General features: G+C 57.4%; 2 protein-coding genes across 2 annotated transcripts in view; both read right to left on the bottom strand.

Moving 5' to 3' along the window:
- Window positions 1-75: 75 nt before the first annotated feature.
- Isyna1 (inositol-3-phosphate synthase 1) lies at window positions 76-3,229 on the bottom strand. Its single transcript, XM_008824546.3, has 11 exons — window positions 3,048-3,229; window positions 2,834-2,962; window positions 2,588-2,749; window positions 2,138-2,270; window positions 1,841-2,034; window positions 1,517-1,666; window positions 1,225-1,440; window positions 956-1,120; window positions 771-884; window positions 468-685; window positions 76-383 (listed from the first exon to the last, which is right to left on the bottom strand). The coding sequence occupies exons 2-11, from the start codon at window positions 2,951-2,953 to the stop codon at window positions 182-184; spliced, it is 1,674 nt and encodes a 557-aa protein (XP_008822768.1). The 5' UTR covers window positions 2,954-2,962; window positions 3,048-3,229; the 3' UTR covers window positions 76-181.
- A 2,241-nt stretch (window positions 3,230-5,470) lies between these two features.
- Window positions 5,471-16,549, bottom strand: part of Ell (elongation factor for RNA polymerase II) — a 48,725-nt gene continuing 37,646 nt past the window's right edge. Inside the window, exons 5-12 of the mRNA XM_008824545.3 lie at window positions 15,291-15,556; window positions 13,261-13,385; window positions 11,505-11,592; window positions 10,712-11,195; window positions 8,088-8,163; window positions 7,769-7,940; window positions 7,112-7,156; window positions 5,471-7,031 (exon numbers count right to left, since the gene is read on the bottom strand). Coding sequence (XP_008822767.1) covers window positions 6,915-7,031; window positions 7,112-7,156; window positions 7,769-7,940; window positions 8,088-8,163; window positions 10,712-11,195; window positions 11,505-11,592; window positions 13,261-13,385; window positions 15,291-15,556 — 1,373 coding nt within the window. The 3' untranslated portion in view covers window positions 5,471-6,914. The remainder of the gene's footprint in view (window positions 7,032-7,111; window positions 7,157-7,768; window positions 7,941-8,087; window positions 8,164-10,711; window positions 11,196-11,504; window positions 11,593-13,260; window positions 13,386-15,290; window positions 15,557-16,549) is intronic.

Raw genomic sequence — 16,549 nt, 5'->3', positions numbered from 1 at the left:
AAGCCACAGGGTACTGGGGAAGAGGCAAGTGGACTGGGCCAGGGCAGCCTGGTCTACATAGTGAGACCCTATAAAAACCTACCAGGAGGCTTTGCTTGGCTAATGAGGAGCTGCTTTATTGTCTTTGGCAGGACCTTGGGGGTAGATGGGATCAGGGGCTGGGGATGGAAGGACTACTGCCTTAGGCAGTGGGAACTTCAGGTGCCTGTGCCTGCGTGTGCCCATTGGCATCACCTGTGCAGCCATTGGTGGCAGTGGATGTGGACTCTTTCTTGCAAGACAGCAGGCTGGTGGCCATCACTTCCCCACGGTGCTTGATGGTTGGACGCTCCATTTTGTGTTCTAGGAGCATGTGATTCTGGGGTGGGAGGCCCACACAGGCTCTGTGAAATAGGGCAGGCTCAGTAGGGTCACCCCATGGGACTGTCCCTCCCTGCCCTGTGTGTCCAGTTCTCCCTACCCCACACCTGAGAATGTTCTCGATACAGCTACGCTGGCGGAAGAGTGCGTTCACCACCGGGCTTCCTGGGGGCACTAGTGGGGCCTTGAAGAGGAAGCTGAGTAGTGACAGCACCGGGTGGAAGCCCTGTGGCTCAGGATCAGTGTCCGTGTAGAAGCTCACCCGCTGGCAGAGCTCGGTGAGCAACACCAGGTCCAGCATGATGGGTGCGGCCAACAGTGAGTCCTGGGGGGAGCAGGTAGCTTTCCTGGTATGGGCATGGTCCATCAGCACCCAACCCCACTCACCCCACCTGGGCCCACCCTCGAACCTCGCAGGTGTTGTGTAACACCAGGGTGTTGGTTCCCCCCAGCATCAGCTCTGAAGTATACTCATCCAGTGCACGCTTGCTGTCACCCACGTATGGCACATATTTGATGACCACCTGTAGGACATATTGGGTCACCAGGGCTCCACCCTGCCCTCCCCCCCCCCCCCGCATCCCCACTCACGCACACAGTGGTCTGGCTCCTCCCCAGGTGCGTAAAGCACAGGGTTGCTCTGCACCATGTCGTCCACCACACTGCTCTTGGATGCTTCCTTGGAGCGGAACTGTTGTGGCGCAGACAGGTTTTGACCATCATTGTTGCCCAAGTGGTTGTAGCTCACAATAGACATGGTCTGCAGTCAGGGACACCATGGATAGGGATGTGCTTGGCTCTGTGGTGCATGCTCCCTGCCCAGGGTCCCACCTACTTCTCACACCTCATAAAAACCCTGGATACCTTTAAGCCGGAGCTAATGAGAAAGTCAACCAGCACCGACTTGACTTTTGTCTGGCCTGACTTGAAGTCGTCCCCGCCCACAAACACATGGTGCTGCGATGCTAGCTGAAGGGCACCAGGTACCAGTGTGTTCTGTGGGGACCCGTTGAGGAAGGCACAACCTTCGAGGATGCTGGCCACTGCAAAGAGTGTGGATGGTGACACCTCTAGGCCAAGCTGCAAGCAGAAAGGGCAGTCAGCATAGGCTCTGAGGACTGGGCCTAGGCCCCAGGCCTTCTGGACATGTTCCCACCTGGATGGTGCGCAGCAGGTTCTCAGCTGTGTCATTGCGACCCGGGACCACCTCGCAGAAGCGCTCTGTGTTAGCCGTCCATAGCACGATGACTTTGTCCAACCCAGCACTGGACCTGAAGTCACGGATGTCTTTGCGGATCTGCTCCAACTGGGTGGAGGGCAAGTAGGTACGGATCTAAGCCCCACACACTCCAGCCATTCAGTCTCAGTTGTACAAAGGAGGGCCTGGACTCCCGGGAGAGGCAATGGGGCAAAAGGGAGCGACAGATGACCAGTTAACAGGTGGCAAGGAGGAGCCAGGGAAGCTGGAAAAGGGCCACACCTGCTGTGCACGCGTTCCGTGGATGAGGTTATCAGCGCGCGCCGTCTGATTAGCTGCGATGAACTCGGGGATGTAGACAGAAGGCCGGGGACGCAGATTCTCCATATGTGACCACAGCTGCTCCTGCAGGCCGAAATCCAGGACCTGCGCACGCCTCATCGCCTCGGCCAGGTTCAGCGAGGAGATATCCCAGCCTAGGGTGCAGGGGCCCTCACACTGTATCAGTCCACAGCCTGGTTCCCCTCCCCCACATTCACCCCCACCCCACCCCATCCCTTGTCTTGAAGCTCCGTTCACCGTCAAACACCAGGTCATTAGGGGTCACCATGGGCAGCAGCGCATTGAAGGGCACGAACACCTCCTGGCCGTCCGCATCCAGACCCAGGCTCACGGTGCCCGCCTGGGTAAGCGAACCGTAGTAGTTGGCTTCCTAAGGAGGGACAAACAGGGCCGGGGGCGCGCTGACACTCAAGTTCCGCCACGCAAAGTTCAGTTCCGGGCTCCAGGCCACCGACCCCAGGCAAGGAATCTCAGGCCGCGCCCTTCGCGTCCACTTGGCCCCTCCCCTGAACAAGGCTGCGCCTTATAAGCCCCGCCCCCGGAATCCACGAGCCCCTCCCGCAGCCCCGTACCCAGGCTCCAAGCACCCCAGGCGCTTAAACCCTGTCCCTATAGGCTCCTCCTATCCCCGAGCGCCTCCCTGGAGGCCCCGCCCCCAGGACCCCTCCACGCAGACCCGGCCCCCACCTTTTGGCCGGTGCGTGTGGGCCAGGTCAGGCGCAGCCGGTTGGCCAGCACGGCCGCGGTAAGCGTGGAGCCGTTGTTCCCGCCCCAGCCCACGAGCATGACCCCGAGCCGGGGCACCTGCCGGGCGGTCCGGAAAGTGAAGTGCGTGGCCGTGGGCTGTACCTAGGGGAAGGTGTGGAGTGAGTTTCGGACCCCTGGGAATCGTGGTCTCCCCGCCGCCCACACCCCACCCCCACCCCCGAGCACCCGCAGCACGCAGCCCTCGCGGCTGACGCGGGTCGTCCGGTACTCGTAGTGCGCCTCGATGGCCTCGGGGCTATAGACCACGTCCGGGCTGTCCACCACAATCTCGGCGGCGGGCTCCATCGTGGCGAGCTGCGGGACAAGGCCGGGGTGAGCGGGGACCCAATGCCACTGAGACCCTCGGGGAGCCCGCCCTCCGCCCGAGGACAACACTTACACGGGTTCCGACTCGAATCAGAGAGCGGCGGCGGACGCGCGGGCTCCGCAACGCGCGGGCTACGGAGAAAAGATCCGCGGCCACGCCCCAAAACGCCCTGGACACGCCCCCTCCGTGGGGGCTGGGCGCGCGACTCAGGGTTCGAGGCCCACCGGGACCCCAGGCGGCCGGAAACTGCTTGGGCACGAGCGTTGTGCGTATTGGCTCACTCGGCATCAACGTTTCCAAGGCCCATGCGGCAGCCAATGAACAACGGCCACCGGCCAAAGGGGCGTGGCCGGCCGGGGAGGAAGGCCTGGGCAGGGCGGGGGGGGGTCTTTGGGTGTGAGATAAGGCTGGGGTCCCCGTCATTCGATAGGAGCTTCTGCGAGAGAGCAGCGGCTGTCCCACCTGTGGGCCTCTTCCCAGACCAGTCTCTGCTCTAAACTGGGTCCGGTGGTTAGACCTGCGTGGCCTGGGATTTCCCCCACGAAGGACCGCACTGTGGAGGGTGGGCGGTTCTCCAGGGCGAGGGTGGGGGATGGCCAGGCTAGCGCAGCCGGTGCAGGGCAGGCGCTGCGATAACGAGCGTGGGAACCCAGCGGGCAGGCGGGGGAGACTCCCCCAGGAAGTTTCCAAAACAAGCAGCTTCCTCCTAGCGGAATCTTTCCACCGCTGGAGCTGGGCCAAAAAGGTGGATGGTCGGGAGTATCTGCCTGCAAGGGAGGGGGCCTCGCTTTTGGTTTTAGAGTTCATCTTTTAGAGGCCCCAGTAAGAATGGGTAGGAGGGGACTGGGCGCCTCAAGTGAAGACCTCCAGTCAGGATTTGAGGAGGGGACTGCTGGGAAGGGTTTTGAGGTATGAAGAGATTTCTGAGGTAGAACAGCAGGCAGAGCCTACTACTGTATTCCCCACAGTGAAGGTGCAGACAGGGGCTCAGATACCGGAAAGGGAGGCCGCGGGGGACCTGAAGTGTGCCATGCAGCTAGCTAGTCTTTTATCTTGGAGATCCACATCAGTCCAAATGGCCTGTGATTTAATCAGTCACATTTATGTGGTGATTATGCCAAGGTGGTGCAGCACTTTGGGGTGCTGAGACAGGAAGATTTGCAAGTTCAAAGCCGACTCAGAACTGAGCACTTATCCAGCCTCCCCGGGGGACACCTGGTCTGTCTGATGAAGATGAGTCTCAGGTTCTAGGGGCCCCAGCTCCAGCACAAGGAAGGGGTGCCCAGTAGGAGGCTGGAAGGATCCAGACACATCTGGTACACCCAATCTCTTACAACATGAGCTTGGCCCTGGGACTGTGCTTTGTGGAACCACACATAAAAACCTCTACACCTCTATCTTTTTATGCTGTTTTGTTTTCCTTTGAGACAGGGTTTCCCAGGCTGGCCATGAACTTGCCATAGCCTCCCCAGGACTGGGATGACATGCCTATTGTCACAGAGTAATCTGTGAAACTGGGTTTTCTCTGACCCCACTAGGTCCTGGGGGCTCATACTCCGTCTACTGTCTTGCCTCCCCTTTCAGAAGCCGGGGTGTTAGGCACTCTGGATCAGTCCCCTCTGGGGTTTTACCCAGTGCCTGCCCTCAGCTGTGTCTCACATAGGCTGATGATGACTTTCTGATTCTCAGCCCTTTCAACAAACCTACTTGAAACTGTTGAGAACAGGCTCTGGTGAATTCCAGAGCTGCCCATGGCAGCTGTTCCCAGGCCTGGATACTACTGCTGGAAGGTGATGGCAGGAGCTGGAAGCCAGCAAACCATGGAGAGGGGGGATGTGGCTCCTGGGGTGGGTGGCCCCAAGGACTGGTCACCAAAGAGGAGAGGCCCTTCTGGCCTGGGTACCCCTGACAGGGCAGCAGTGGTCAGGACTTGCTTTGGGAGGTGTGTGGAGACAAGGGCCAACCCTGGGCTGGGGTGACGGAGATGGAACAGTGTGGCCAGGCTGTTCCCCCTGCCTGGGTATATAGTGGCCTGCGGGATGCCTGGCTTTCCATCCACCCCCTCGGCTGCCTCAGAACTCAGGCCAAGCCCGCAAGACCTGCTGACCCCAGCTTTTCCCTCACTGGGCTCTTTAGGTTTTCCTTTTGAAAACAAACAAGCTTGCCACCTCAATCTTGGAGCAGGCTGTGAGCCACCAGGAGCTAGGGCTAATAGCAACAGAGCCCACTCTTGTCTCCAGGGCCCAGCAGCTCAAACAATCCTCTCTCAGCCTCCTGAACTACATGTGGCTTTCATTTAGATCTCTCCACCTGGCCCTATTCCTGTTGGCCTTTGTACTGTGGGAGACCCTGGCCTGCATGGCTCCCCATTACACCAGTCCACCCTCCTCCTGAGGTCTCCAGTCTGTGACCAGGTACTGGCCTGGCCCCTCATCTCACCTCAGGGGCTTGGAACCCCCACCCTTCCATGACACACATAAGCCAGCTGGGGCAGCTGGGCTCAATTTGGTGAAATTTATTGTAGATTGAAAAAGTCAGCGGTTCACCTGCTTAGTGTACAAAAGAACACGAGATTTTAAGAAAACATCGCAAGGAGGCGACACCTGTCAATTGTAATGTTTTGGCAAAAGTGAAGACTTCTTGTAAACACCAACTCCATGGCTCAAAATAGATTTCTCCACAGTACATTAAAAGGTGGGGTACAGTATCAATAAGTTAGACCATATTTAACAGGCTAGAGCCTGTCCGTGGGCCCCAGAGCATGGCCCTTTCCTTAACTTCATAAATCTCAGGAAGACAGACAAGAAAAAAAAAAAAAAAAAAAAAAAAAAAAAAAAAAAACCCTAGAAAGGTCAATTTAGCACTGGACCAGGTTCCTTGGGTTGGGGAGGGGCACCCTGGGCTGTGACCTCCCCCAATACTCCAGGTCACTCATAAAATAGCACAGTTGTGCTGGATGTGCATTGTGCAGCGCTGGGCCCTGTCCCCACTGCCCTAAATGAGAAAAATGAGAGCCATTGAAACAAAAGGGTGGTTTCCTCTAGTGTGTGCATACCCCAGGGGTCCTGAAGGAAAGCTAGGGTTAGGTGGGGTGGGACTAGACCAGGCAGGCGTCGCCAGGCAGCAGGGCTCTTTGGAAACCATGGGAGGGGACACCCCCATGGCTTAGAAAAACAGACACATCTGTGTTTGTGTTTCTGCCCTCCCCTGTGGGTGGTGACCCGTGTGACCCCTGGGCACGCTACCCCCAGCACATCCCCAGTGAGGCTTCCCTTGGCCCCGAATGCACAGCTTGGCCCCCACTCACACGTACACACACATGCACGCACACACCCCCACACCAGCGGTCCCCAGAATTTGGGGGAACGAGGAGACGAGGCACGGTAAGAAAGCAGCAATCAGGGGGCCACAGAGCCTGTGCCCCAGAAAGGGCAAGCAGGGTGCCATCCTCAGGTCCCCACCTCTCCCTGAGTGGGAGCCCAGCAGGGGTATCCCAGGAGCCGCAAGTGGACAGAGGGCCTGGGGGAGGACAGCAGCACAGAGCCGTTTGGGGCTGCAGTGTGAAATGAAGAGCAGGTGGGGCTGAGGACTGTGTGCTGCTAAAGCTCAGGGCTTTGAGGACAGCACAGAACACCATGGTGACCCCAACAACTGGGAATCTGAAACAGCAGCAGGCCTGGCAGCTTGCTGTGCCAGCCAGAGCCAGTGGTGGGCCCGTGGGTGAGGGTGTGGGTGCTGGGCAGCTGCGGCTCTCCCTGGAGCCTCTGTAACACTGTGGGAGGCGCCTGCCGGCTGGAGGAGGCACGGTGTAGAAAAGGTACAAAAATAGACAGTCTGCAGTGCAGCTAAAAGTTCGTATAAAACTAGAAAAGGCAAGCAAGCCGATTGCATGGAGAGGGAGCCTGGGCACCACGCAGGTGTCCACACCATCCCTTACGGCTAGGGCCAAGCCTGCAGCTGCTGCTGGTCATACTCAGCGATGAGCCGCTTGATGTGCGCCAGCTTCCGGTGCAGGTACTCGCAGCGCCGCTTCTCCCGGCTATAGTTGGTGTTGGTCTGTGAGGGAAGTAGGGAGTTGGGGTGAGACAGCAGCACCAGCCGGGACTGTCCCCACCAGCCCCCTCCACCTCGCACACCTTTTTGATTTTGCGGTATTCCTGCAGGATCTGCCCTCGGGTTGTCTGTGGGGAGAGCAGATACACGCAGTCATGCCACCTGCAGGAGCCCAAGGCCATGTGGCCTGTCCCAGGTTACCAGCTAGATGAAAGCAGGTGCAGATTGGGAAGCGGGTGGCCACATCCTGCAACGTGGCTGGCCTGTCTACTGCTTCAGGGAGCAGGGGCCAGTGGGGACATTGTGAAGTGGTCACACTGTGGCACTGTGGCATAGGGAGGGGGAAGCCCCAGCCTGTGTGCCACAGATATCCCATCATTCCTCCAGTCCTGAGGCCCAGACCCTGGTGCCCACCAGTCCGCTTTGGCAGAGCCTGAGGTGCCCTGCAAGAGGCCCTGGGCCCAGGCTTCATTCCCAGCTCTGTGGGCAACCTGCTTCTCACCCCAGCTGCACTGGGCTTCCCCTGCTGCAGGGTGAAGTCACTGTCCTGCTGTTGTGCATGCGGGACGCTGGCACAGGGCTCACACCAGGCCAATGCTGGCTCCTAGATGCACCTGTACTAGAACTTTTTCACTGTGACCTGTGTAGCTGACCTAGTGCGGGCCATGCAGTGACAACCTGCGCTCAGGCCAGCTGGGCCCTAGCAGGACTCAGGGTCACTGTGGCCTGGCAGGGCCTACCTCGTACTCCTCAGAACCCTGGGTCAGCTGCCGGAGCTGGGCATCGAGCTGTGTGAACCGCCGTGTGATCTGTTCAATACGTGCATGCAGGTCACGGTACTCGCTGTACTCAGAGTTGAAGTCGTTCTTGTAGCTCTGGCGCTGCTCTGACGAGGAAATGGCCGCATATTTCCTGAGGACAATAGGGCTTGTTGGGACTTGGTGGCCACGTGCAGGTCAGAAGCCCCCAGCTAGTGGCTGGGACAGCAGGTGGCAGCAGCCAGGCTTGAGCAGGGTCTAGGTTGATGGGTGGGTAGGGTGGGGGCAGCTCAGGACTCACAGCAGGTAGTCTGGGGTCTCTGACGTGGACGTGGGGACACTGGATGTAGGAACACTGGTACAGGCTCCGTTCAGACCTGCAAAAGCAATACGTTCTTAGTTCTGGTCCATTTGTGGGTAGCAAGCTGCACGCAGTGTCTGTGAGTGTGCGTACTCACAGTGGGGCAGCATGGAGGGCCATATGCCAAGGTCACTTGGCCACAGTGGGGGCTGCTGTCTGTGTCACAGAGATGCGCCTTCCCAGTGGCATTCTTGCAGGCTGCCTTGAATTCCAGAGAACCTGCCCAGCATTTGACAGCGGTGGGTATCTGCACTAGGCTGGTACATAGAACTTGACTACCCAAGTCTTGGCCGCCCAGGAGGGCAGAATGGCTCATGGAGCCACTATCCTCTCTAAGTGCAGACCAAATCCCAGGCCCTGATGGCTCTGGCCTTCACTGACAACCCCAGGAGACACTCCTGTCCTTCCCACCTGCACTGCAGGCGCCATATGGCACAGAGCAGGGCCTCCATGCAGCCGCCCTGGCCAAAATCTTGTGGAACTGGGAAGGAGAGAGGGTGTCCAGACAGAGCACCATTGTCCCAAGTGGGTTTTTGAGATGAGGGTCTCATTGTAGCTTGGACTATCCTGGAACTCATAATCCTCCTGACTCAGCTTCCCAGGGTGCTTGGAGGACAGTGTGCCACTGCTTCTTCCAGCAGGCCTAGCATGTGCTGTGAGCTTCAAGGCATCCACACCATTCCCCACCCACGGCACTTCCCGCCCCACAGGCCAAGAACCATCTCAAAACACGCTTCCCATGGGGCCAGATCCTAGTAATGAAGCACGTCTGAGCAGGCCTGAGGGAACCAAGACTGGGCATGAGGCTGAGATGTCTGTCAGGATAACAGACCCACACACCACATAGGGACCCTGCTCTGCAGGCTGCAGGACTCAGTGGTGGGGCACTTATTGAGTGTGACACCGTGGGTCCATCCATAGCATTGCAAAATAAAAAATGAAAAGGGGAAGGATCTACACTATCAACCTAATAGTTACAAATGGTTCCACAGGGGCTGGGACCCTTGGGGACCCTAAGGCATTTGCAGATGGGGAGCCCCACCCAATGTGGGCAGCCATCCCAAGGGTTGGGGCTGGATAGGGAAAGAGAGAGGGGAGTGGGGGATAGTGCCCATCCTCTTCCTGCTCAGCCACAGGCCCCCATCACCACAATGTCCTGCCTATGAATGAATGGCCAAGTGATCATGGGCTGGCTCTGACACCTTGCACTGAAACAGAGATCCCTCCCATAAGCCATTTGTATCCATTCACATCTTGGTCACAGAAAGGCACCTGCCTGTGTCAGGTTCTTGGGTTTGTTTCTGGTCTGGGGGGCAGTGGCTGCTCTCAAGATGGGTGTGCTCCTGGGTCCCTGAGACCCTTTCAACTGTACCTCCTCAGGGAAGGTGTCCGGTGGACAAGGCTTTCTCAAAGACGGCACTTGGCTGGTATGGCCACAGTCTGAAGGACCTCCCAGTTACAGGGTCCACAGCAGCCACAGCAGATCCCAAGGGTCTTACACGCAGCTGCCTCCTCTAGGCCACCTTTAAAATGGCTGAGGGGTCCCCATGCCTCCTCTGTGTGTCCTGTGCCTCCCTGGTGTGGAGGCTCTGGGACATACCCTATGCCCATGCCACCAACATGCAGCAGGACAGCCTCAGAGCCCCTCACTCTGTGTGTATGTTGCTGGGGAGAGGACGAGGCAGCCCCACTGTGCTGCTGACCCCCCAACTGAGATGCCCAGGCTGCCTTTCCATAGGTTGGATGGCAGAAGGGTACACACCAGGCAAGGAGCTGCCTCTGCTCAGTGAGGGCCACAGGCAGAACACGGGTGGGTAACATAGCCTTTCTGGGACAGAGTGTCAACATGCACCAAAGCTTGAGGCCCAGGAATGCCCCTGCTGGGGAGCAGACCACGGCCATACTGATATGGCAGCTGGGCTGGAGGGAGGTGGTCAGCTTGATGCCTCTGCCACCATGGACCACCCAATAGCGCCTGTCACTTCATGTTACTTAATGTAGGTAAGTGTGAGCAAGGGCCACAGCTACCAGGATGCTGGGCTCATGGGGTTGTAACCTTAGGTCTGGCATGCTGCCCCTAGGTGGCCTCATGCTTCTCTCCTAGGCTGTCTACTGCACTGGTCCATCAGCTGGACAAGGGGCTCCTCACTGCCTCTATTTCAACTCTGCCCTCTTTTCCCAGCAGCCTTTGCTTGCAAAGGCTCCACAACACTCTTCTGTGCCCTGGCCTTCCCTGGATATAGTTTTCCCTCCCCTCTCTCCCTTCTGCCTCCCTGGCCCAGGCGTACCCCACTTCCCCTAGAAAGAGCTCCTCCCCACATGTCATCCCTTCTTGCATGCCTGAGGCCCAGCCCTGACCACTGGACAGGGTCATGGTGAGCCACAAGTGGCAGCTGGCCTTCACCCTGGTGGTATCCTCAATCCTGTACACCAGAGGGTTGGACAATCAGGTGGCAGCACATGGTACCAGGCAATGTGGTCACCAGCTTGAACCCCAAAATCAGGACATTAAGCATGCATGGGAGGGGATGGGGCTCAGGACCCTGCCTGCCCTCAGTACCTACCTGGGGCATCTGGGGGTGGCACAGGGGTGGCAGGTTGATCAGGCTTTGGGGCACAGGGCCTGTCCTCGGGTGGCCTCTCCTTGCCTTTGTGTTTTCTGGACTTCTTCTTGGGCCGGCTGTGTGAGGAGCCAGACGGCCGGTCGGGCTGTGTGAAGTCTGTCAGCAGGGGCAGGCCAAGGTGTGGGGCAAGGGCCAGCTCCCGGTGCCTGCAGTCCTGACCACTGTGGCCCAGGTCATTGCTGACATCCGCCAGGGGGTCATGGGTCCGTGGGGCTTCTAGCCGTGAGGGCTCTAGCCTTGGGGGCAGGTGGCTGGAGCTCAGTGTATCTGTCATGGTGGGCCCCGGAGTGGGCAGCAGGGTCTCTTGGCCATTGGGGGCACCCAGCTTGCCATTGAGGGTAGGCTGGGCTCTCTGGGTGAAGTGTGATATTCGAGGCTTCTTGTTGGCCAGGGGGTCAACAAAGTCAGCAGACTGTGGCCGTTTCTGTGAAGTGATGGGGAGTGGGCTGAGCAGAGGAGCCCGCAGGAAGCAATGGCTGCCTGCAGGGCCTGCTCTGGCCACATGGGGGCACCTGTGTAGAAGGTGGGCTGCCTTCCCTAACTGGGCAGTGACAGGAGGAAGCAGGGTCACAGGCAGCCAGCAGTTTCCTGGTTCCCTGGTGGCAGGCACTGGAAAGTGAAGCGGGGGGGCACACAGCCACCCAGACCACCCCCAAGGAAGACAGCATGCCCACCCCCCGCCCACCACAGGTGTTTGGCTCAGGTAATGGCCAAGGGCCACACAGAACCTCACCTGAGAGGGTGAGGCAGAGCGCCCAAGCTCACAGGATGGGTTGGAAGCAGCTGGGTCCATGGTGACATTCTGCGGCTGACACAGCTTCCTGTGGAGAAGCTGAGTTAAAGGCCCTGCAGCAGTGCCCAAGGTGTTCTCCAGGGCCATGCACGCACAGGGTCAGGCTGGCTGGCCAGAGAGGGAGCAGTTCCCAGAATCAGAGCTAAGCTTTGTGCAGGGAGCTGCTAAGCACAGCCCACCGGGGCATTTGAGGAGGATCCTGCTCAGGCTTGCTGGGGTGTGGGCACAGTCAGGGTACCCCAGAGTAGAGCATTATGGGGGCAAAATCTTACTCCTTTTGTTTGGGGAGGAGGCCTTCAGAAGATCAGAGTAGAGAAGCCATGAAGCTGGGACTGGGAAATGGAGGCCAGACACCTCCCTGACAGCCCAGGACCATCTTTGTGTGTTGATATGACCTTGTATGCACTCTCACGCACTGAGGATACCATCCTCACTCCCGTTCTGACCCAGGGTTGAGCACCCCAGGGCTCATCATTCAGAGTGTGGGAAGTGACCTGGAATCAGAGTGGTGGTGGCTGGCCTGGGGTGGTCATGCTGGGGCTCATTTGGGAGCAAGTAACTCATGATAATTGGGCACATGCCTGTCAGCCCAGCATGGAGGGGAGAGGGCACGGAGAAGGAGGATCAAGAGTTCAGAAGAGGGGCTGGAGAGATGGCTCAGCAGTTAAGAACACTGACTATTCTTGCAGAAGACCTGGGTTCGAATCCCAGCACCCACATGGCAGCTAACAACTGTCCGTAACTCCAGTTCCAGGGGATCCAACGGCCTCTTCTGTCCTCGGTGGGCATTGCACGACACAGGTGAACTTACATGCAGGCAATACACACATACACAGAAAATAAAAATAAAATATTTTTTAAAAAAAGAGTTCAGAAGGATCAAGAGTTCAAAGGCCTGCATGATGTATGTAAGACCCCCCCCCAACTCCAAAAACCAACAAAAAGCTGGGCCCTTTGCCTGAAAATATGTGGCAGATGGCAAACCTGAGGGCTTGTCAGTACAGGTACCCACTGGCCTCTCTAAGCACTCACAGCCCTAGGCTCCAGCCACCCAGGGTAGGTTAAGGGGCCAGAGCTTAACCCTTGGAGCAGCCTGGAGTCAGGCCAGCTTCCTACTCTCCAGATCAGTCCCTGAACTGGAGGAATCAATAGCAAACTTGCAGCAAAAAATTACTTAAGGGATCTGGAGAGATGGCTCAGCAGTTAAGAATACTGGTTATTCTTGCAGAAGAGCCAAGTTCGAATCCCAACACCCACATGGCAGCTAACTGTAACTCCAGTTCCAGGGGAATCCAACAGCCTCTTCTGTCTTCCACGAGCATTGCATGACATGGGTGCACTTACCTACATGCAGGCAATACACGCATACACATAAAATAGAAATAATAAAATATTAAAAAGAAAACGAGAAAAATTATTTAAGGACCAATTAGCTGGGCCACAGCTCCTGATGGTCCCTTACCCAGGGGAAGCATTTCGTTAACATGCCTGCTTTCCTACGAGTCTGCCTGGCAGCACTCTGTCAGCCCCTAGAGGTTCAGCAGGAGCCATGGGGACATGGTTCCAACACCCTGGCTGGGAGGCTAGTCAGGGAGTGGGTACAGCTGTGAGCCATCACTGAAGCCTTTTGTTCAAGGGCTCTGGGGTTGTGGCTGGGGACCAGGAGGTGGGAGTGTTGGGGCTAGAGGCGCCTTACCTCATGAGCACACGCTTCAGCAGCTGCTGGTCACCCTCTGAGTAGCCGGGCCAGTCTTTCTGCACCTCCTTGTACATGCAGGCCCTCAGTGTGCATGTGCTGTCCTTGGAATTCACATCAGCCACCTGCAAGACAGCCAGTTGTCATAGCAAATGCTCAGGGACCTGTGAGACTGCACAGGGAGAAGGGCGGGGCCACCCCTCTCCAGTCCCCTTCGTGTGTTCCTTGGGTCACAATGAAGATCCAGTCTTAACAGGGGACCAAATGCTACCCATGCACCTACCAGTCCCTACCCTTGTCAGATAGCCTGACCTGGCCACCAGCCTGTCCTCTATCCTCATAAAGCAATGGCATATGCAAGGACATCAGCTGAGGCCCAGAGTGTCTCATCAGAAGGGCTTGCATGGGCTGAGACCGTGTCTATGCTGGCCTTGCCTGGTGCTAATGTGGGGTACGTGCTGCAGCAGCCACCCATGCTGTGCTAAGACCACAGCCTACACAGGGTTCCAAGTCCTGCTGCCCTTCATAAGGAATGGGTTTTATTTGTCTGGGTTTAGGAGATAAGAGTCTTGCCTTATAGCCCAGGCTGGCTTCAAAATCCTCCTACTATCTCAGTGTCTTGAGTGCTGGAGTCACAGGTGTGGTACTTTATTGGCTGAGTAATATTCCAGCTGGTAATGGCACTAGAATGGAACGGCCTCGACACAGCTAGTAGTTCCTTAGAAGGAACAGATGTCTCTGTGAACTCTTCCACACCAGAAATAGTCCATCTGACTTCCAGGAAGTGGATTAGCAGGTCAAAGGTTCTGAACAATTTTGTGGCTCCTCACAGTTTGGCAAACGTTTACGTACTGCCAACATCCCATCCCTGGGCAGGCTGACAGCTCTCCTGGCCCAGCTAGCCTGCACCTGGACACCCCTGCCAACACTAAAGGCATTTCCACAAGGGAAGTGTGGGCACCCACCTACTGCAGGTCCTTGGGAGTCTTTGGTGGCCTGCAAAGACTACAAAGGGCCAGATCTGGTGAGGTAACCTCCAAGAGAGGCCCCTTCTCAGAGCCTGTGGGGTCCTACTGTCCCCACAAGATGCATGGCAAATGCAGAGCACCAGGAAGACAGGGCCGGGCAGGGCCAGGCCAGGCCAGAAGATGTTGAGCCAGTCAGGGCCCAGCATGGGCTGGTCAATGAGGCATCTGAGAACCCCAGAGTGCCCACAGCCATCCTTCTCTGTCTCCACATGCTGCATCTATGCCTCCCTCTGAGGTTCTGAGTCTCAGGATGACTGAAATCGGAGATGCTCAGGAACCAGCATTTGCCAGGGTCTCTCCTAATTCCAGAGCTTTCTGTGAGAACCTTGATGGTCTATTACCACCAGCTGAGACACAAGGGATTGGATGCCACCTCAATGCTGAGTCTGTTGAGCTTGTTACTTGTTACCGTATGAGGGTCATTGTACTGGGGTGCACACGTGGAGGCTAGAGAACAACTCTGTGGAGGAGGCCATCTCCTTCCACTGTTAGGTGGTTTCCAAGAACTGAACTTGGGGAGCCAGGTTTGCACCATCGCGTGGTGTCTTCCTGTTAAGCCATCTCACCGTCCCGTGGCTAGTGTCTTGAGCCAGCAGGTGGTGCTCATCTTTCAAAGCCCTGGGAATGCTCATAGGTGGGGGTTGCAGGAGGGCATGGCCTAGGTCTGCCTAATGATAGCCCTGTAAACACCTGTCCCCACAGGCCTGGCGCTCCACCATGAGTAGTGCAGGGGCAACGGCCAGTCACAGAAAGAAGCTCAAAGCAGGTCTCCCAGCTGTGGGGTGGCAGAGAACTGATGCCCATGGAGACTGGCTGCCTGCTAACATATCCTCAGGCACCACCTGTCACAGACCCTGCAGGAGGACCAAGGAAATGTCAATAGCCCCAGTGTGCTCTGGCCTCGAAGGCCAGGCCCAAGGCCACTGTGAAGCCAGGAGACCTGATGAAGGGCTTTCCAAGTGGTCCTAGCACACATGTGGGGTGGGCCTGATCTGTACCCACCTGCTGCAGCAGGCCGTCCAGGGCCTCCTTGTCTGCCTGTGCCAGCCCGTCCTTCTGCAGCCGTAGCAGCAGCTCAGCCTTCCGGTAGGGCCTCAGAGCCAGGAGGTGCAGCACCCGATCTCGGAAGGGCTTCTGTGCCACACTGCTGGTCCCACTCCCACCACTCTTCCTGATGGCACTCGCCAGGTTGATGGGGGTCGCCCGCTTTCGGGAGGGCACAGCATCTATTGCCCCTGGTGCTGGCTTCCGAAACAGAACCTTCTTGCCTGCAATGAGAGCCTGGGTGTCAAGGAAGAGGACCGCCAAGGGCCATACCATGGAGGGTGCCACAGTTTGAGCCTCAAGGGTGGCAGCCACGGCCCACACCATGGCAGAGCAAGAACCAAGTAATGCTGCCATAGCCCAGAGGTGAGAGCCAAGACACAGGGCTTGAGGGCTGACACTGGCTGTCCCAGTGCCATACAAGGCCTGGGAACTAGGAACACCTACCACCATAGGACCTCTGAAGCTCTGGACGGAAGGCACAGGCTCCCTACAGCCATACTCACAGGCCCCTCAGGAAGGCGTTTGCTGATTTTCAGGTTAAGAAGAGTCAGAGCACCAGGGCCTCACCAACAACTGCTGCAGAAACCCAGGTGCCTAGCTTCCCAGTGTGGCCTCACCCAGTGCTCCTGGCAGGTCCAGTGGCAGCCACCCATCCCAGAGCCTCCATTGGAAGGCTAATCTAGAGAAGGGCTCCTCTCACTGTTGCACCTCACAATCTAACCTGAGCAGGAGGTACGAGCTCAGGAGCCTTCTGCCCTTCTCTTGGCAGCCCCAGCCTTGCAGACCAGTAGAACTGCATGGGGTGGGGAGGCACATAGGGTGTATGAACTCAGAGTTGGGGTCTGCATACCCATGTTTTTGAGACAGGGTCTCAAACCCATGGTTGTTCTGAGACAGGGTCTTGCTATGTAGCCCAGGCTGGCATGGAACTGCCCATCCTCCTGGGTGCTAAAATGACAAGCCTGCCCATCATGCCCAGCTCATGCTTACCAAAATGTCAACTGTCTCAGAAACCATTGCAGTCCACAACAGGGTATGACAAGATGAAGTCACTGACCAAGTTGTACCCACAGGACTCACAGATTCATTCATATATGCGCATAGCCAATCTCCACCTTGAGGCCAGAGCTATCAGTACTTCTGTCTCCAAACAGCACAAAGCTTTAGAACTACAGTCTGCCTGACGATGAAGTGCAAGTGCACCTCAGGCCTGG

Source organism: Nannospalax galili, unplaced genomic scaffold, assembly GCF_000622305.1.
Source record: "Nannospalax galili isolate Female #2095 unplaced genomic scaffold, S.galili_v1.0 scaffold529, whole genome shotgun sequence".
In the NCBI taxonomy this organism is placed as follows: domain Eukaryota; kingdom Metazoa; phylum Chordata; class Mammalia; order Rodentia; family Spalacidae; genus Nannospalax; species Nannospalax galili.
Note: the sequence above shows the minus strand (reverse complement) of the source record. Positions and strands in the feature narration are given on the sequence as shown.

Bases quoted from the DNA above. Each gene is read 5' to 3' on its own strand.
- Isyna1 (XM_008824546.3), bottom strand. From the start codon at position 2,953: ATGGAGCCCGCCGCCGAGATTGTGGTGGACAGCCCGGACGTGGTCTAT. The intron at 1,441-1,516 runs GTGGGAACATGT...TTCTGCTTGCAG, and splicing joins ACCTGCTGCGCACCATCCAG to CTTGGCCTAGAGGTGTCACC. The intron at 686-770 runs GTTCGAGGGTGG...TGCTCCCCCCAG, and splicing joins TGTTACACAACACCTGCGAG to GACTCACTGTTGGCCGCACC.